Source organism: Bombina bombina, chromosome 3 (genome assembly GCF_027579735.1).
Source record: "Bombina bombina isolate aBomBom1 chromosome 3, aBomBom1.pri, whole genome shotgun sequence".
Lineage (NCBI taxonomy): Eukaryota > Metazoa > Chordata > Amphibia > Anura > Bombinatoridae > Bombina > Bombina bombina.
This window is the reverse complement of record NC_069501.1, coordinates 784,450,353-784,468,650: the sequence shown is the minus strand read 5'-3', so window position 1 is coordinate 784,468,650 and position 18,298 is coordinate 784,450,353. Positions and strand designations below refer to the sequence as shown.

The 18,298-nt window shown below is 42.9% G+C and overlaps 1 protein-coding gene across 1 annotated transcript in view; it reads left to right on the top strand.

The window, feature by feature from the left end:
- Window positions 1-18,092, top strand: part of CDC16 (cell division cycle 16) — a 139,647-nt gene extending 121,555 nt beyond the window's left edge. Inside the window, exons 17-18 of the mRNA XM_053707674.1 lie at window positions 2,521-2,611; window positions 17,333-18,092. Coding sequence (XP_053563649.1) covers window positions 2,521-2,611; window positions 17,333-17,598 — 357 coding nt within the window. The 3' untranslated portion in view covers window positions 17,599-18,092. The remainder of the gene's footprint in view (window positions 1-2,520; window positions 2,612-17,332) is intronic.
- The last annotated feature ends 206 nt before the right edge of the window (window positions 18,093-18,298 follow it).

Genomic DNA, 18,298 nt, shown 5'->3' with positions numbered 1-18,298 from the left:
AGACATTGCATCCGGGGGAGTGGGAACTCCATCCGGAAATCTTTGCCCAAGTCACTCACCTGTGGGGCATTCCAGACATGGATCTGATGGCCTCTCGTCAGAACTTCAAAGTTCCTTGCTAAGGGGCCAGATCCAGGGATCCCAAGGCGGCTCTAGTGGATGCACTAGTAGCACCTTGGACCTTCAAACTAGCTTATGTGTTCCCGCCATTTCCTCTCATCCCCAGGCTGATAGCCAGGATCAAGCAGGAGAGGGCGTCGGTGATCTTGATAGCTCCTGCGTGGCCACGCAGGACTTGGTATGCAGATCTGGTGAATATGTCATCGGCTCCACCTTGGAAGCTACCTTTGAGACGAGACCTTCTTGTTCAGGGTCCGTTCGAACATCCGAATCTGGTTTCACTCCAGCTGACTGCTTGGAGATTGAACGCTTGATTTTATCGAAGCGAGGATTCTCAGATTCTGTTATCGATACTCTTGTTCAGGCCAGAAAGCCTGTGACTAGAAAGATTTACCACAAAATTTGGAAAAAATATATCTGTTGGTGTGAATCTAAAGGATTCCCTTGGGACAAGGTTAAGATTCCTAGGATTCTATCCTTCCTTCAAGAAGGATTGGAAAAAGGATTATCTGCAAGTTCCCTGAAGGGACAGATTTCTGCCTTGTCGGTATTACTTCACAAAAAGCTGGCAGCTGTGCCAGATGTTCAAGCCTTTGTTCAGGCTCTGGTTAGAATCAAGCCTGTTTACAAACCTTTGACTCCCCCTTGGAGTCTCAATTTAGTTCTTTCAGTGCTTCAGGGGGTTCCATTTGAACCCTTACATTCCGTTGATATTAAGTTATTATCTTGGAAAGTTTTGTTTTTAGTTGCGATTTCTTCTGCTAGAAGAGTCTCAGAATTATCTGCTCTGCAGTGTTCTCCTCCTTATCTGGTGTTCCATGCAGATAAGGTGGTTTTACGTACTAAACCTGGTTTTCTTCCAAAAGTTGTTTCTAACAAAAACATTAACCAGGAGATTATCGTACCTTCTCTGTGTCCAAAACCAGTTTCAAAGAAGGAACGTTTGTTGCACAATTTGGATGTTGTTCGCGCTCTAAAATTCTATTTAGATGCTACAAAGGATTTTAGACAAACATCTTCCTTGTTTGTTGTTTATTCAGGTAAAAGGAGAGGTCAAAAAGCAACTTCTACCTCTCTCTCTTTTTGGATTAAAAGCATCATCAGATTGGCTTACGAGACTGCCGGACGGCAGCCTCCCGAAAGAATCACAGCTCATTCCACTAGGGCTGTGGCTTCCACATGGGCCTTCAAGAACGAGGCTTCTGTTGATCAGATATGTAGGGCAGCGACTTGGTCTTCACTGCACACTTTTACCAAATTTTACAAGTTTGATACTTTTGCTTCTTCTGAGGCTATTTTTGGGAGAAAGGTTTTGCAAGCCGTGGTGCCTTCCATTTAGGTGACCTGATTTGCTCCCTCCCTTCATCCGTGTCCTAAAGCTTTGGTATTGGTTCCCACAAGTAAGGATGACGCCGTGGACCGGACACACCTATGTTGGAGAAAACAGAATTTATGTTTACCTGATAAATTTCTTTCTCCAACGGTGTGTCCGGTCCACGGCCCGCCCTGGTTTTTTTAATCAGGTCTGATATTTTATTTTCTTTAACTACAGTCACCACGGTACCATATGGTTTCTCCTATGCAAATATTCCTCCTTAACGTCGGTCGAATGACTGGGGTAGGCGGAGCCTAGGAGGGATCATGTGACCAGCTTTGCTGGGCTCTTTGCCATTTCCTGTTGGGGAAGAGAATATCCCACAAGTAAGGATGACGCCGTGGACCGGACACACCGTTGGAGAAAGAAATTTATCAGGTAAACATAAATTCTGTTTCTGTAGTGTAGTTGCCTGCCCTCAATACCCCCTCCCCCTCCCAGATCCCTTTCCCATCACTAATACTGTACCGGTAATTCCTTATTCCTCCCTCCCTCTCCCTCCTCATAGAAAGCAATGATAGCACACGCGCTCCAGTCCCTCACTCCCATCCTGCCCCCCTTGCGCATTTACCGGGCCTCAAACCGGAAATGATCCAGCGATGGGCCGCCTCCCTTCCCTGCTATGGCTCCCACTCACCAACAATCGGCACCATTGCTGGCCGATGTAGAGAGGGACACAGAGTGGCTCTCTCTGCATCGGTGGCTAAAAAAAAAAGGTATTGCAGGATGCCTCAATATCGAGGCATCACTGCAATACCCTGGAAGGGATCACGATCGCTTCCAGAGCTTGAAACCCCTGAGGAAGTGCAGGTTATGTCCTTGGTCATGAAGTACCAGCTTTTGTAGGACGTACCCTGCACGTCCTTGGTCGTTAAGGGGTTAAGTAGTATACATGTTCAGTGTATAAACTATTGTTATACAATTTGTATTACATTGTATCATCTTGATGATGATTTTGTACTGTTGTATAATAAAAAGGAGATTATGTGAACATTGTTTAATTTATCATGTCCTATCTGTTCTAGGCGCTTGGTCTTAGGAGAGATGATACATTCTCTGTCACTATGCTTGGGCATTGCATAGAGATGTATATTGGTGACTCTGAAGCATACATCGGTAAGGAAAATCTTAAATATTTTTTACACACACACATATATATATATATATATATATATATATATATATATATATATATATATATATATATATATAAAAAACTTCTTTGGAAGATGTGATATTTCCTAGTTTTACTCCATTTTTGTTACTGTTGTATCCATATGCGACATGTATATTGAGCACAAGGACAAGAGCATATAAAGCGTATACATCTTTCTCTGTCACTGTTGTTCATTGAGTTCATACCATCCTTCACCTTGTCACATACTAGTACTAGTATATGTATATATTATACAGAACAAAGCTCAATGTCCCCTCTTGATTAGGTTCGAAAATGAATTCTATAATCTGTTCCAAAAATGTTACCTCTGTGATTACCTTGTATCTAAGCCTCTGCAGACTGCCCCCTTATCTCAGTTCTTTTGACAGACTTGCATTTTAGCCAATCTGTGCTTACTTATAAATAACTCCACAGGAGTGAGCACAATGTGATTAATATGACACACATTAACTAGCACTGTCTAGCTGTGAACAACTCGGTGAGATGTGCACTGGGGGGGGGGCGGCCTTCAAGGACTTAGAAATTAGTATATGAGCCTACCTAGTTTTAGCTTTAAACAAAGAATACCAAGAGAACAAAGCAAATTAAAGTTAATTGGAAAGTTGTTTAAAATTGCATGTCCTATCTGAATCATGAAAATTTGACCAGACTGTCCCTTTAACCCTTTTGTAACTAGGGTCAAATAAAAAATATTTTTTGCTAGAAAGTTGTATGTAAATCTAAACACAGCCGTAAAACCTTAAACCCTCACAATAAGTCAATTTAAATCCTGAATAGTTAGTGTAGCCTCTACTTCCTAGTCCAATTAATTTATTTTTTAATATGTATGACTATTTCTGCTAGCCCCGAACTAGAAAGAAATTTTATCAAACACGTGAAAATTGACCTTCTCTTGGAAAATATATTGGCTTAGATTACAAGTGGAGTGATTGTTTATCGCTCATGAGCACTAACTGCGTTAAAACATTAGTGCTAACATGTTAGTACTGGTTTTACAAGTTGAAAGTAAAAAGTGAGCAAAAGACTCAGTACTATCTTCTGGACTTTGGATATTGCGAACACGCTAACTCCCTTTCCCATAGTCTTCTATAGGGTGCTCTAAAGAATCCTTTTTTTCTGTCGCTTGCATGCTAACCTGAAGCTGTTCTTATGGTATAGCAAATGTTGTATTAACCCAATGTTGGCACTTCCCTTTAGGTGTTCGCTGCCAGCCCCGGTTCTCCCAAACCGTGTATGTAGAGGGGATATTTAGCAAGTTCTAAAAAAAAAAGTGTGGGAACTCACCAAGACTTCCACCCTCCTTCACAATTAATATTGTGTATATATATGTATATATATATATATATATATATATATATATATATATATATATATATACATACATATATACATACAGTCGTATGCAAAAGTTTAGGCACCCCTGACAATTTCCATGATTTTCATCAAATAACTGAAGGACACAGTAATATTTCAGTAGTGAAATTAGGTTTATTGGATTAACCGAAAATGTGCAATATGCATCTCTTTGACTCTCCTCTGAAGAGTGGCAACATGGGGGCCTCAAAACAACACTCAAATGACCTGAAAACAACGAGTGTTGAACATTATGGTTTAGGGGAAGGCTACAAAAAGCTATCGCAGAGATTTAAGCTGTCAGTGTCCACTGTGAGGAACATAGTGAGGAAATGGAAGACCACAGGCACAGTTCTTGTTAAGGCCAGAAGTGGCAGGCCAAGTAAAATATCGGAGAGGCAAAGGATGATAACGGTCAAAAACAGCCCACAGACCACCTCCAAAGACCTAAAACATCATCAAAGATTGAGTTATTTGGTCATATCAAGGGGCGTTATGCATGGCGACAAAAGAACACAGCGTTCCAAGACAAACACTTGCTAGCCACAGTAAAATTTAGTGGATGTTCCATCATGCTGTGTGGCCAGTGCCGGTACTGGGAATCTTGTTAAAGTTGAGGGTCACATGGATTCCACTCAATATCAGCAGATACTTTAGAATAATGTTGAGGAATCAGTCACAAAGTTTGTTACACCGGGGCTGGATATTTCAACAAGACAACGACCCAAAACACTGCTCAAAATCTACTCTGGCATTTATGCAGAAGAACAAGTAAAATGTTCTGGAATGGCCAACCCAGTCCCCAGACCTGAATATCATTCAAAATCTCTGGGGTGATTTGAAGCGGGCTGTTCATGCTCGGCAACCATTAAACCTAACTGAACTGGAGATGTTTTGCAAGGAGGAATGGTCCAAAATACCTTCATCCAGAATCCAGACACTCATTACTGTCAGAGTGCCAGGAATCAGACTGTGACGAGAAGTGCAAAAATAATCACACCTTTATTAATAACAAAAAAATAATAAAAAGTCCACAAGTCAAACAAAAAGCCAGGAGTCAAAGCCAGAGCTGGTAGTCAGACAAGCCGAGTTAGGAGCCAAAGCGAGTAGTCAGACAAGCCGGAATCGGGAACAAGGAGAACAGCAGAGTCCGGAACAAGCCAGGGATCAGGAACCAGGAGGGACATCAGACAGCCAGGTAATACACAGGAACTGGAACTCACAAACAGGTCTGAGACAACGCAAGGGCAAAACATACTGAACAGAAGCCCTTTAAATAATAAGTGATGACATCATAATTCTGAGTCTGCAACCTGTCTCACACGGATGATGTACACCAGTCTGGCCATAAGAGGGCGTGCAGGAAATGAGCAGCATCACACACTCTGCACCAGATTCAGCAAGAGAGGTGAGTAAAATGGCTGCCAGCAGCACATGGCAAACAAAGCAGGGAAAAAACCCTGACAGTACCCTCCCCTCAATGACCCCTCCCCCTGCGGGAGGACAAAAGGCTTATTGGCATGGAAGGCACGGAGGAGGGCGGGAGCATGAACATCAGAGGAGGGAACCCATGAACGCTCCTCCGGACCATAGCCCCTACAGTGAACCAAATACTGTACGCGGCCCCTGGACATACGAGAGTCAATAATGCTTCTGACCTCATATTCTTCATGGTTGTCAACAGAGATAGGACGGGGACAAGGCAACACAGTGGTAAACTGATTACAAACCAATGGTTTCAAGAGGGAGACATGAAAAGCATTGGAGATGCGCATTGTAGGAGGAAGGTCAAGAGCGTAGGCCACAGGATTGACCCGTCGGAGTATTCGAAAATGACCAACATAACAGGGAGCCAGTTTATTGGAAGGCACGGGGGACAGCCAAACCCTCTCACCAACCTGGTAGGAAGGCGCGGGCAGACGCCTACGATCAGCCTGGAACTTTTGGTGCTGCATAGAACAATGAAGGCAATCCTGAATCTGCACCCACGTGGAACGGAGTTGCCGGAGATGCTCCTCCAAAACCGGAATACCCTGAGACATGAATGAATCGGGCAACATGGATGGTTGAAACCCATAATTCGCCATGAATGGGGATAACTGGAAGGAAGCATTAATAGCACTATTACGAGCAAACTCTGCCCAAGGTAGCAGTTCAGACCAATTATTGTGGTGATCTGAGACATAGCAACAGATGAACTGTTCCAGAGCTTGATTAGACTTTTCCGCAGCCCCATTGGATTAAGGGTGATATGCCAAGGAGAAGGAAAGCTGGATCCCCATTTAAGCACAAAAGGAATGCCAAGATCTGGAGACAAATTGGCTACCCCGGTCCGAGACTATCTCCTTGGGTAACCCATGTAAACGGAAGACCTCCCAGGCAAAATTGAAGCAAGCTCCTGAGCGGTAGGCAGCTTCTTCAAGGGAATGCAATGTGACATTTTAGAAAAACGGTGAACCACCATAAGGATAACAGTATTGCCATTGGAAACAGGGAGCTTGACAATGAAGTCAATAGAAAGATGTGTCCAAGGACGCTCACCAATAGCAATAGGTTGAAGAAGACCCACAGGAAGACATTGAGGAGTCGTATTCTGTGCACAAACTGAGCAGGAGGCAACATACGCAGCAACATCAGAACGAAGACCTGGCCCCCAGAATTGTCGAGTGACAGACCAAATCATTTAGTTCTTGCTCGAGTGACCGGCTTTAGGATAGTGGTAAGTGTGCAAAAGTTTAGTACGAAGATTCTCAGGTACAAAGCACTTACCACTAGGTTTCTCAGGAGGTGTATTGGTTTGTGCAGCCAGGATCTCCTCCCCCAAGGGAGAAGTCAAATTAGTACATATGGTAACCAAAATATGGTCAGGAGGTATAACTGTAGTAGGTACAGACTCCTTTTTGGACAGAGGTGAAAATTGTCGACAGAGGGCATCAGCCCTAACATTCTTACTACCAGGCAGGTAGGAGACCACATAATTAAACCGAGACAAAAATAGCACCCATCTGGCCTGTCGGGGTGACAAACGTTTTGCTCCGGATAGATAAGTTAAATTCTTGTGGTCAGTAAGAATGAGCACTGGTACGCTAGTACCCTTGAGAAGATTCCTCCATTCCTTGAGTGCCAAAATTATGGCCAGTAATTCCCTGTCGCCAATTTCTTAGAGAAGAAACCGCACGGATGCAAGGAACCGTCAGGCGTAGGACTTTGAGACAAGAAGGCACCTACTCCAGTCTCCGACGCATCGACCTCAACAATGAAAGGGGCAGCAAAGGCAGTCTTAAGACTATCAAAGGCCTTAATGGCAGTAGGTGACCAATGGAGTGGATCATTCTCTTTACGGGTCATGTCTGTGATAGGTTTGACCAAGGAAGAAAAGTTTTTAATAAACTTTCTATAGTAATTGGCGAAGCCCAAAAAACGTTGAATAGACCGAATACCAACTGGGCGAGGCCACTGCAGACAACTTGTCAGGATCCATGGAGAACCCTGCAACAGAGATAACATAACCTAGGAAGGTTACTTGAGTCTGATGGAACTCACATTTCTCGAGTTTACAAAACAGGCCGTTCTCACGTAGTCTCTGAAGAACCCATGTAACATCAGAACGATGAGCCTCAAGTGTGGGTGAGTGTATGAGGATGTTGTCTAAGTACACCACAACACACTGTTGCAACATATCTCATAGGACAAGACTGTAAAAGGTGACCCTGTAACCCACAATAGAGGCAGAGCCCCTCCCTCCTTCTAAAGGCTCTCTCCGCCGCGGAGAGACGTGTGAATCCCAACTGCATCGGCTCAGCAGTACCTGGTGACTCAGGACCAGGAGGCATGGGAGGAGAGGGAGGCATGGGTGGGAACAAACACGTAGGAGACAACGGAACACCTACTTCTGCGGCAAGCGTACGGAACTCAATGGCATACTGAGCAACAGATCTTGTACCTTGCTGAATGGACATGAGTCGTTAGGAGGAGTGAGTTGAATATCAAATACCCTTCAAAAGGATGCCACAAATTCAGGGTAATTTGAAATCACAGGTTTATTAGTCTCCCACAAGGGATTAGCCCAGGCAAGAGCTGTGTCAGAGAGTAACGAGATGAGAAATCCCATCTTAGCTCTGTCAGAGGGAAACGCCTGAGGTAACATCTCAAAGTAAATGCCCACCTGGTTCAAAAACCCTCTGCACTGATTAGGATCGCCTCCATATCGCTGAGGTAGAGGTGCATAACTGGACATGCTCCTGGTAGGACTAGGTGCAGCAGCGGAAACAGGAGCAGCCTTAACTTGAGGGACACTTTGGTCCAAATGTGCAGTGCGAGTCAGCAGGGTTTGCAGGGCTAGTGCAAATTGATCCAAGCGATGATCCTGTTCATCCATCCTGGAAATGATGGCAGGTAAAGGTGGATTATTAGCACCATCAGGATTCATGGCCCTTGCGTAATGTCAGGGTGCCAGGAATCAGACAGACGAGAAGTGCAAAAATAATCCCACCTTTATTAATAACAAAAAATAATAAAAAGTCCACAAGTCAAACAACAAGCCAGGAGTCAAAGCCAGAGCTGGTAGTCAGACGAGCTGAGTCAGGAGCCAAAGCGAGTAGTCAGACGAGCCGGAATCAGGAACAAGGAAAACAGCAGAGTTAGGAACAAGCCAGGGATCAGGAACCAGGAGGGACGTCAGACAGCCAGGTAATACACAGGAACTGGAACTCACAAATAGGTCTGAGACAACGCAAGGGCAAAGCATACTGAACAGAGGGCCTTTAAATAATAAGTGATGACATCACAATTCTGAGACTGCAACCTGTCTCACACGGATGATTTACACCAGTCTGGTCATAAGAGGGTGTGCACGAAATGAGCAGCGTCACACACTCTGCACCAGTCTCAGCAAGAGAGGTGAGTAAAATGGCTGCCAGCAGCACATGGCAAACAAAGCAGGGGAAAAAAAACCCCTGATAATTACAGGCTATAGGAAACGTCTAGGGGCTGTTATGTCTGCTAAAGAAGCCCTGTTTGGGTGCCCAAATGTATGCACCTGTCTAATTTTGTTTTGATGCATATTGCACATTTTCTGTTACTCCAATAAACCTCATTTCACTACTGAAATATTACTGTGTCCTTCAGTTATTTGATAGATCAAAATGAAATTGCTGATCCAAACACCCAATTATTTATAAATGAAAATTATGGAAATTGTCAGGGGTGCCTAAACTTTTGCATACTACTGTATATATACATACACACACTGTGTTTACATGTATATAATCTATACACTTTGGTTAATGAAAGCAAATTAAATCCAATTTAGGGTTGAATGGTTTTCTTTTGGGCCTGTGAATCCTCCTCGACTGTCACAGAGTCTCAACCACTTAAGGTGCAAAAGTCTTATTTCTGCTGAGGGGAGCTAAATAACCCTAGAGCAAGCCACACAGAAATGTAAGCACCATATGTTCCACACAGTGCGGGGTGATCACACAGCAGGATCGCTGACAGGCTTGCATTTAGTGTATTGTAGGAAGTGCTACTACCCATTACTAGAGGATCTCACTATCCCTCTAACCAGACTGTGCTCCAGCTCCTCCCACCAGCAGCAGCAGTGTTTACTGAAGCATTTCTGTTCTCTTTCCAGGGGGAACTTAGTTCCTCCTGCAAAAATTGTGCACAAACTCCGTTCCCATGCATTTACGCTCAACTTGACCCCTGTATGTGTGTATATATATATATATATATATATATATATATATATATATATATAAACATTAAATATCCCTGCACTTCAAAGAAATTAATATAAGCAGAATATATAATGCCAAAAAAAGTGAACAATTTAATTATAATGTGACCAAAATACACAAAAGGTGATGCATCAAATGTTAAAAACGCAAAGACTGGGCGTCACCAGTCTCAATAAAATCACAGAAAGTCAGTCCTTTGGGAATTTCATGCATAAGAAAAAAATGCAACACAAATAACTGCTTGAAATATTAGAGAAAGTACCATAAAGGATTAAGTCAGCACTCGGTATAATGAAGGCAGCTGCAGTTAAAGGCACATTAAACCCAAACATTTTCTTTCATTATTCAGTTAGAGAATACAATTTTAAAAAAGTTTCCATTTCTCCAACATAGGTGTGTCCGGTCCACGGCGTCATCCTTACTTGTGGGATATTCTCCTCCCCAACAGGAAATGGCAAAGAGCCCAGCAAAGCTGGTCACATGATCCCTCCTAGGCTCCGCCTACCTCAGTCATTCTCTTTGCCGTTGTACAGGCAACATCTCCACGGAGATGGCTTAGAGTTTTTTAGTGTTTAACTGTAGTTTTTATTATTCTTTAGGGGCTTTCCCAAATCATAGGCAGAGCCTCATTTTCGCGCCGGTGTTGCGCACTTGTTTTTGAGAGGCATGACATGCAGTCGCATGTGTGAGGAGCTCTGATACATAGAAAAGACTTTCTGAAGGCGTCATTTGGTATCGTATTCCCCTTTGGGCTTGGTTGGGTCTCAGCAAAGCAGATACCAGGGACTGTAAAGGGGTTAAAGTTAAAAACGGCTCCGGTTCCGTTATTTTAAGGGTTAAAGCTTCCAAATTTGGTGTGCAATACTTTTAAGGCTTTAAGACACTGTGGTGAAATTTTGGTGAATTTTGAACAATTCCTTCATATTTTTTCGCAATTGCAGTAATAAAGTGTGTTCAGTTTAAAATTTAAAGTGACAGTAACGGTTTTATTTTAAAACGTTTTTTGTACTTTGTTATCAAGTTTATGCCTGTTTAACATGTCTGAACTACCAGATAGACTGTGTTCTGAATGTGGGGAAGCCAGAGTTCCTTCTCATTTAATTAAATGTGATTTATGTGACAATGACAATGATGCCCAAGATGATTCCTCAAGTGAGGGGAGTAAGCATGGTACTGCATCATTCCCTCCTTCGTCTACACGAGTCTTGCCCACTCAGGAGGCCCCTAGTACATCTAGCGCGCCAATACTCCTTACTATGCAACAATTAACGGCTGTAATGGATAATTCTGTCAAAAACATTTTAGCCAAAATGCACACTTATCAGCGTAAGCGCGACTGCTCTGTTTTAGACACTGAAGAGCATGACGACGCTGATAATAATGGTTCTGAAGGGCCCCTAAACCAGTCTGATGGGGCCAGGGAGGTTTTGTCTGAGGGAGAAATTACTGATTCAGGGAACATTTCTCAACAAGCTGAACCTGATGTGATTACGTTTAAATTTAAGTTGGAACATCTCCGCATTCTGCTTAAGGAGGTATTATCCACTCTGGATGATTGTGACAAGTTGGTCATCCCAGAGAAACTATGTAAAATGGACAAGTTCCTAGAGGTCCCGGGGCTCCCAGAAGCTTTTCCTATACCCAAGCGGGTGGCGGACATTGTAAATAAAGAATGGGAAAGGCCCGGTATTCCTTTCGTCCCTCCCCCCATATTTAAAAAATTGTTTCCCATGGTCGACTCCAGAAAGGACTTATGGCAGACAGTCCCCAAGGTCGAGGGAGCGGTTTCCACTTTAAACAAACGCACCACTATACCCATAGAAGATAGTTGTGCTTTCAAAGATCCTATGGATAAAAAATTAGAAGGTTTACTTAAAAAGATGTTTGTTCAGCAGGGTTACCTTCTACAACCAATTTCATGCATTGTCCCTGTCGCTACAGCCGCGTGTTTCTGGTTCGATGAGCTGGTAAAGGCGGTCGATAGTGATTCTCCTCCTTATGAGGAGATTATGGACAGAATCAATGCTCTCAAGTTGGCTAATTCTTTCACCCTAGACGCCACTTTGCAATTGGCTAGGTTAGCGGCTAAGAATTCTGGGTTTGCTGTTGTGGCGCGCAGAGCGCTTTGGTTGAAATCTTGGTCAGCTGATGCGTCTTCCAAGAACAAGCTACTTAACATTCCTTTCAAGGGGAAAACGCTGTTTGGCCCTGACTTGAAAGAGATTATCTCTGATATCACTGGGGGTAAGGGCCACGCCCTTCCTCAGGATCGGCCTTTCAAGGCCAAAAATAAACCTAATTTTCGTCCCTTTCGTAGAAACGGACCAGCCCAAAGTGCTACGTCCTCTAAGCAAGAGGGTAATACTTCTCAAGCCAAGCCAGCTTGGAGACCAATGCAAGGCTGGAACAAGGGAAAGCAGGCCAAAAAACCTGCCACTGCTACCAAGACAGCATGAAATGTTGGCCCCCGATCCGGGACCGGATCTGGTGGGGGGCAGACTCTCTCTCTTCGCTCAGGCTTGGGCAAGAGATGTTCTGGATCCTTGGGCGCTAGAAATAGTCTCCCAAGGTTATCTTCTGGAATTCAAGGGGCTTCCCCCAAGGGGGAGGTTCCACAGGTCTCAGTTGTCTTCAGACCACATAAAAGGACAGGCATTCTTACGTTGTGTAGAAGACCTGTTAAAAATGGGAGTGATTCATCCTGTTCCATTAGGAGAACAAGGGATGGGGTTCTACTCCAATCTGTTCATAGTTCCCAAAAAAGAGGGAACGTTCAGACCAATCTTAGATCTCAAGATCTTAAACAAGTTTCTCAAGGTTCCATCGTTCAAAATGGAAACCATTCGAACAATTCTTCCTTCCATCCAGGAAGGTCAATTCATGACCACGGTGGATTTAAAGGATGCGTATCTACATATTCCTATCCACAAGGAACATCATCGGTTCCTAAGGTTCGCATTCCTGGACAAGCATTACCAGTTCGTGGCGCTTCCTTTCGGATTAGCCACTGCTCCAAGGATTTTCACAAAGGTACTAGGGTCCCTTCTAGCTGTGCTAAGACCAAGGGGCATTGCTGTAGTACCTTACTTGGACGACATTCTGATTCAAGCGTCGTCCCTTCCTCAAGCAAAGGCTCACACGGACATCGTCCTGGCCTTTCTCAGATCTCACGGATGGAAAGTGAACGTGGAAAAGAGTTCTCTATCTCCGTCAACAAGGGTTCCCTTCTTGGGAACAATAATAGACTCTTTAGAAATGAGGATTTTTCTGACAGAGGCCAGAAAAACAAAACTTCTAGACTCTTGTCGGATACTTCATTCCGTTCCTCTTCCTTCCATAGCGCAGTGCATGGAAGTGATAGGCTTGATGGTAGCGGCAATGGACATAGTTCCTTTTGCGCGCATTCATCTAAGACCATTACAACTGTGCATGCTCAGTCAGTGGAATGGGGACTATACGAACTTGTCTCCGAGGATACAAGTAAATCAGAGGACCAGAGACTCACTCCGTTGGTGGCTGTCCCTGGACAACCTGTCACAAGGGATGACCTTCCGCAGACCAGAGTGGGTCATTGTCACGACCGACGCCAGTCTGATGGGCTGGGGCGCGGTCTGGGGATCCCTGAAAGCTCAGGGTCTTTGGTCTCGGGAAGAATCTCTTCTACCGATAAATATTCTGGAACTGAGAGCGATATTCAATGCTCTCAAGGCTTGGCCTCAGCTAGCGAGGGCCAAGTTCATACGGTTTCAATCAGACAACATGACAACTGTTGCGTACATCAACCATCAGGGGGGAACAAGGAGTTCCCTGGCGATGGAAGAAGTGACCAAAATCATTCTATGGGCGGAGTCTCACTCCTGCCACCTGTCTGCTATCCACATCCCAGGAGTGGAAAATTGGGAAGCGGATTTTCTGAGTCGTCAGACATTGCATCCGGGGGAGTGGGAACTCCATCCGGAAATCTTTGCCCAAGTCACTCAACTGTGGGGCATTCCAGACATGGATCTGATGGCCTCTCGTCAGAACTTCAAAGTTCCTTGCTACGGGTCCAGATCCAGGGATCCCAAGGCGGCTCTAGTGGATGCACTAGTAGCACCTTGGACCTTCAAACTAGCTTATGTATACCCGCCGTTTCCTCTCATCCCCAGGCTGGTAGCCAGGATCAATCAGGAAAGGGCGTCGGTGATCTTGATAGCTCCTGCGTGGCCACGCAGGACTTGGTATGCAGATCTGGTGAATATGTCATCGGCTCCACCATGGAAGCTACCTTTGAGACGAGACCTTCTTGTTCAAGGTCCGTTCGAACATCCGAACCTGGTCTCACTCCAGCTGACTGCCTGGAGATTGAACGCTTGATCTTATCGAAGCGAGGGTTCTCAGATTCTGTTATCGATACTCTTGTTCAGGCCAGAAAGCCTGTAACTAGAAAGATTTACCACAAAATTTGGAAAAAATATATCTGTTGGTGTGAATCTAAAGGATTCCCTTGGGACAAGGTTAAGATTCCTAAGATTCTATCCTTCCTTCAAGAAGGATTGGAAAAAGGATTATCTGCAAGTTCCCTGAAGGGACAGATTTCTGCCTTGTCTGTGTTACTTCACAAAAAGCTGGCAGCTGTGCCAGATGTTCAAGCCTTTGTTCAGGCTCTGGTTAGAATCAAGCCTGTTTACAAACCTTTGACTCCTCCTTGGAGTCTCAACTTAGTTCTTTCAGTTCTTCAGGGGGTTCCGTTTGAACCCTTACATTCCGTTGATATTAAGTTATTATCTTGGAAAGTTTTGTTTTTGGTTGCAATTTCTTCTGCTAGAAGAGTTTCAGAATTATCTGCTCTGCAGTGTTCTCCTCCTTATCTGGTGTTCCATGCAGATAAGGTGGTTTTACGTACTAAACCTGGTTTTCTTCCAAAAGTTGTTTCTAACAAAAACATTAACCAGGAGATTATCGTACCTTCTCTGTGTCCGAAACCTGTTTCGAAGAAGGAACGTTTGTTGCACAATTTGGATGTTGTTCGCGCTCTAAAATTCTATTTAGATGCTACAAAGGATTTTAGACAAACATCTTCCTTGTTTGTTGTTTATTCCGGTAAAAGGAGAGGTCAAAAAGCAACTTCTACCTCTCTCTCTTTTTGGATTAAAAGCATCATCAGATTGGCTTACGAGACTGCCGGACGGCAGCCTCCCGAAAGAATCACAGCTCATTCCGCTAGGGCTGTGGCTTCCACATGGGCCTTCAAGAACGAGGCTTCTGTTGATCAGATATGTAGGGCAGCGACTTGGTCTTCACTGCACACTTTTACCAAATTTTACAAGTTTGATACTTTTGCTTCTTCTGAGGCTATTTTTGGGAGAAAGGTTTTGCAAGCCGTGGTGCCTTCCATCTAGGTGACCTGATTTGCTCCCTCCCATCATCCGTGTCCTAAAGCTTTGGTATTGGTTCCCACAAGTAAGGATGACGCCGTGGACCGGACACACCTATGTTGGAGAAAACAGAATTTATGTTTACCTGATAAATTACTTTCTCCAACGGTGTGTCCGGTCCACGGCCCGCCCTGGTTTTTTAATCAGGTCTGATAATTTATTTTCTTTAACTACAGTCACCACGGTATCATATGGTTTCTCCTATGCAAATATTCCTCCTTAACGTCGGTCGAATGACTGGGGTAGGCGGAGCCTAGGAGGGATCATGTGACCAGCTTTGCTGGGCTCTTTGCCATTTCCTGTTGGGGAGGAGAATATCCCACAAGTAAGGATGACGCCGTGGACCGGACACACCGTTGGAGAAAGTAATTTATCAGGTAAACATAAATTCTGTTTTTAATTCTATTATCAATTTTGATTTGTTCTCATTATATTCTTTGTTAAAGAAATACCTAGGTAGGTATCGGGCATGTGCCTGAAGCAATACATAACAGGAAATAGTGCTGCCATCGAGTGCTCCTGCTTATGTATAACATTGTTGCAAAACTGCATCCATATATTCTGCAGACACGTGCACACTCATGAGCTTACACCCCTGCTTTTTAACAAAGGATAACAAAAAAAACATAGCACATTTGATAACAGAAGTAAATTTGAAAGTTTTTAAAATTGTTTGTTCTATCCAAACCATGAAAGAAAATGTTTTGGTTTCCTGTCCCTTTAATTAAAGCATTTTAACTTTTCCAAGCATGAAGCAAAGAGCCACAATAATGCTAAGCAGGTAAAGTTATTGTCAAGCGTAAAGCAACAAGCCAAAGTAATGCCAAGCGAGTAGGATTGGAGTATGCGGATTCTGTGTTAAGATACTGTATTAGGGTAATGGCATCCAAGTTTATAAGTGAAAGCACTATATCTTCAGCTATGTGCACATAATCCAACCAAATGGCGACAGTTCAAGTTTAGTATGCAGATTTAAGCAAAGCATAGCATATTATGTGCATATAGTAAATTGTTGTAACTGTATAGATAAGACCCGGCACTCCAGGATCATATCCGCCAGGTGTCAAATCTAAGGCTTCAGATAGACATATAATTGCAGTCATCCACTGTATGTGTATATGGATAGGTAATACGGCACTCAAGGACTGTGTCCACCAGGATAACTGAATAAGCCTCCAATCAACTGTGACGTATAAATCAGCCAAAGTTATGTTTAAAAGAAAGGATCTCACCCAGAGTCCTGACAATAAGCATGGAAAGCCTCATGTAATCAGGGTCTGTTATTCCAATGAGTAGAGCTGTAGTCACAGTAAGCACGGCATACAGAATCTCACACTTCCGAGGGTAGCTGACTGGCATCTCACGTCATATTCAGGCCTGATTACATGAGTCTTTCCATGCTTATCGTCAGATTATAAATGTATGTTTGTATGTATATTATTATTAGACATAAGAGAGACAGATGCGCCACATAGCCCAATATTGTTTGTTCAACAGAGTAGATGTGATCTAGTGGTGCCAATATAAACTCACAATCTAGGAAGCACTCCAGTTAGTGCAACAGAAGCAGTCTGGGATCAATCACAGTCACCCAGCAGACCGACCTCTTGGACAGAGTGGTGTGTTTCTGTGATGGAGATACAAGCAAACACAAAGGTGCCTATATGGCCTAGTACAGTTTTGAACTAGAGGATGATGTTGTATATATTTGAAAATATATTCACATTTGGTAAAGCATCTTCATTGATGCTAATCAGGCAGGAAGGGATCAATACAGTCACCCAACAGACTATGGCAGGTTCTCACAGCAGGCAATCAGCAAAAAAATCCAGGGGACCAGGTTAGGTCCAAATAATACACAATAGCAAGTGTTTATAAAAAAGATTGATACTTTACTTAGTAAAACAGTAAAAACAAGCAACGCGTTTCTCAGCACATAGGCTGTTTCATCAGGCTTATCAGATAATAAATTCTTATCACTTATTATCTGATTGTTATGATTTGATTGCTAGAATTTTGTACTCAATACAATTATTTCATATCATAGTTATACTTTAATAATCTAGGGCGCCCCCTATCTTATAGGATGTATATTATTATTGCCATTAAGCGTATGTTCTATATTATTTAACACACAACTGTATCTTCCTAGGAACTGAAATTAAGGACAAATTACGATGTTATGATTTTGATGTGCACACAATGAAAACTCTTAAGAACATTATTTCACCTCCGTGGGAGGAGAAAGAGTTTGATTTTGAAAGACAATCTCTTGACGAAAGTGGTATTATTGCCTTGGAGACATCTCATATACCTAAATCTTCTGATACCAGAGCACCAGCAGAAGAAACACTTGAAATTGAGATGAACGAGAGTGACATGATGTTAGAGACTTCAATGTCTGACCACAGCACCTGATGCTTGGACGTAGGTTACCTTAAGGATTCTTAGATGCTTTCTGGGAATTAGCCATTTTATATGTGAAACTGAAACGCCACTTCCAATCTTGCTTGAGTATTAAACTCCTTGATTGCCAATAGCTGTAACACCTTACATAGCAAAGTGTTACAGTCCAGGCATTAACATTAAATACCTTGTTTAGTTTCAGAATGTTTGCCATTTTTACAGTTTCTTTCTGGAAAAAAATGTAATTTGTTTCATCATTTTTTAAAAAACATTTTTAGTGTAGTCAAAGACTACCATTATAATTGTAATAAACTGACCCGAAATAGATTACATGTGAAAACTTTTAGCATGTGAGGCAATATCTTTTAGTATATTAATATAAACACCATTTTGTATTTGAACAAACTGCAGACAACACAGGTGAAAATGTGAAATGAATGTTTTTCCGTAAACCTACTTTAAATTTTGTTCATTGTTCATAATAAAGATGCAGATGGACAAAAAAATGTATTTGTTTTTCTTTTTTTCTTTAATAAATAAGAAATAACATTTTAAATTAAATTGCATTTTAGTGCATTCATAAGGGATAAAATACCTCCCCCACTTCCCTCATCTCCCAGTCATTCTTTGTCTTTCGAAACAGAAGGTTGGCAGAAAAGTGTCAGAATATTCGGTTTAGTCTCTTATGGAGGGTGAGACTGGAGTTTTAAGT